Genomic DNA, 2,039 nt, shown 5'->3' on the forward strand with positions numbered 1-2,039 from the left:
TACACACAGACAGTACAGCTCCCTATTTACACAAAGACTATGGGACACACCAGACAGGTAGATATGGACACAGCCATAAGAAGACATAATTTTGCTTGTGGATAGCATTAATACAAACAAGAAAAATAAACACCAAAGTGGAAAAAAAAAAAAAAATCAAAAAAAAACAAACCACAAAAGCTACAGAACTCAGGTTGAACAAGTAATGCGTTATATTACAAGTGACATGTAGAAGCAGGAGGTCACTTCATTACTGCTTTTGAAAAGCAAACAGTCATCACTTTCCTTATAGACTCCTTGAGTTCCCTGTTCCTCATGCTGTAGATGAGGGGGTTCACTGCTGGAGGCACCACCGAGTACAGAACAGACACCACCAGGTCCAGGGATGGAGAGGAGATGGATGAAGGTTTCAGGTCAGCAAATATGGCAGTGCTGACAAACAGGGAGACCACGGCCAGGTGAGGGAGGCAGGTGGAAAAGGCTTTGTGCCGTCCCTGCTCAGAGGGGATCCTCAGCACGGCCCTGAAGATCTGCACATAGGACACCACAATGAACACAAAACAGCCAAATGCTAAACAGACGCTGACCACAAGAAGCCCAAGTTCCCTGAGGTAGGAGTGTGAGCAGGAGAGCTTGAGGATCTGGGGGATTTCACAGAAGAACTGGCCCAGGGCATTGCCCTTGCACAGGGGCAGTGAAAATGTATTGGCCGTGTGCAGCAGAGCATTGAGAAACCCAGTGGCCCAGGCAGCTGCTGCCATGTGGACACAAGCTCTGCTGCCCAGGAGGGTCCCGTAGTGCAGGGGTTTGTAAATGGCAATGTAGCGGTCGTACGACATGATGGTGAGTAGACAATAGTCTGCTGTGATCAAGAAGACAAACAAAAAGAGCTGTGTCGCACATCCCAAGTATGAGATGTCCCTGGAATCCCAGAGGGAATTGGCCATGGACTTGGGGAGAATGGTGGAGACGGTGCCCATGTCAAAGAGGGAGAGGTTGAGCAGGAAGAAGTACATGGGGGTGTGGAGGTGCTGGTCCCAGGCTATGGTGGTGATGATGAGGCCGTTGCCCAGGAGGGCAGCCAGGTAGATGCCCAGGAAGAGCCAGAAGTGCAAGAGCTGCAGCTCCCGTGTGTCTGCGAACGGCAGGAGGAGGAACTGGGTGATGGAGCTGCTGTTGGACATTTACTGCCTGTGGGCATGAGGACCTGTCATAGGAGGAAAAGATAGTGAAGGTTTAGATGAGACTTCTCTGGGAATAATCAAAACCATTTCCCACAGACCCTCCCACCCTGTCAGACAAAGAGACACTTTTCTTTTTCCAGGAGAACGTCCTGGCTGGAGCCCTCGTTGGTGCTTGATGAGTGTGCAATGAAGAGCAGGGTCTATGCCCAGGGGGTCCTGAGGACTCAGCCTGGCCCTGTGTGATTGGGTGGGCAGGGGCCAGTCCTGGGGTTCAGCTTTGTCAGCTGGAACCGCTCCTGGTGCAGAAGGGACTGTCAGCATCTGTACCCCCAGGCCTGAGAAACTGAGTTGGAGAGGTTTGGTGTTTCTACAGCTCCTTCTCCCCTCCCACCCTGGGGAGTGTTGTTGGGTGTCAGAAACCCTCAGCATTTCTGCTGCACTCAGGGAGAACAGAGCGAGTCCTGCGAGACCAGAGGATGCCTGTGGGTCAGTGCAGAGTGAGGGCAGCTGCTCTGTCCCTCTGTCTTGCTCCAGCTGCCCTGGGCTGGAACCTTTCTGAGATGGAGCCTGATCACACTCCCATGTCACCCTGAAAAGCCACCAGGCACTGCTGAGAGCAGAGGGATCCACCTCAGACCATGACATGTGTCAGCCTTCCCTAAGGTCTCAGCACCCAACGTTTAGCCCAGGACACACACAGCTCATTCCCCAGCCCCACAGACTGCATTGCCCACACCCCACAGGTCAGAGCAAAGCTGGGACACGTGTGCCCATGGACACACCTGCAGGAAAGGACCCACAAGATCAGGCTGTGACTCTGCAGCTGAAACTGCCATCCCCAGAGAGCCTGACAGC

The 2,039-nt window shown here is 52.9% G+C and overlaps 1 protein-coding gene across 1 annotated transcript; it reads right to left on the reverse strand.

The window, feature by feature from the left end:
• Positions 1-242: 242 nt before the first annotated feature.
• On the reverse strand, positions 243-1,016 carry LOC135578024 (olfactory receptor 14J1-like). Its single transcript, XM_065048183.1, has one exon. It carries the CDS (start codon positions 1,014-1,016, stop codon positions 243-245), a length of 774 nt encoding a protein of 257 aa, XP_064904255.1.
• Positions 1,017-2,039: the final 1,023 nt, after the last annotated feature.

The sequence above is a fragment of the Columba livia genome, unplaced genomic scaffold, assembly GCF_036013475.1.
Source record: "Columba livia isolate bColLiv1 breed racing homer unplaced genomic scaffold, bColLiv1.pat.W.v2 Scaffold_215, whole genome shotgun sequence".
Taxonomy (NCBI): Eukaryota; Metazoa; Chordata; class Aves; order Columbiformes; family Columbidae; genus Columba; species Columba livia.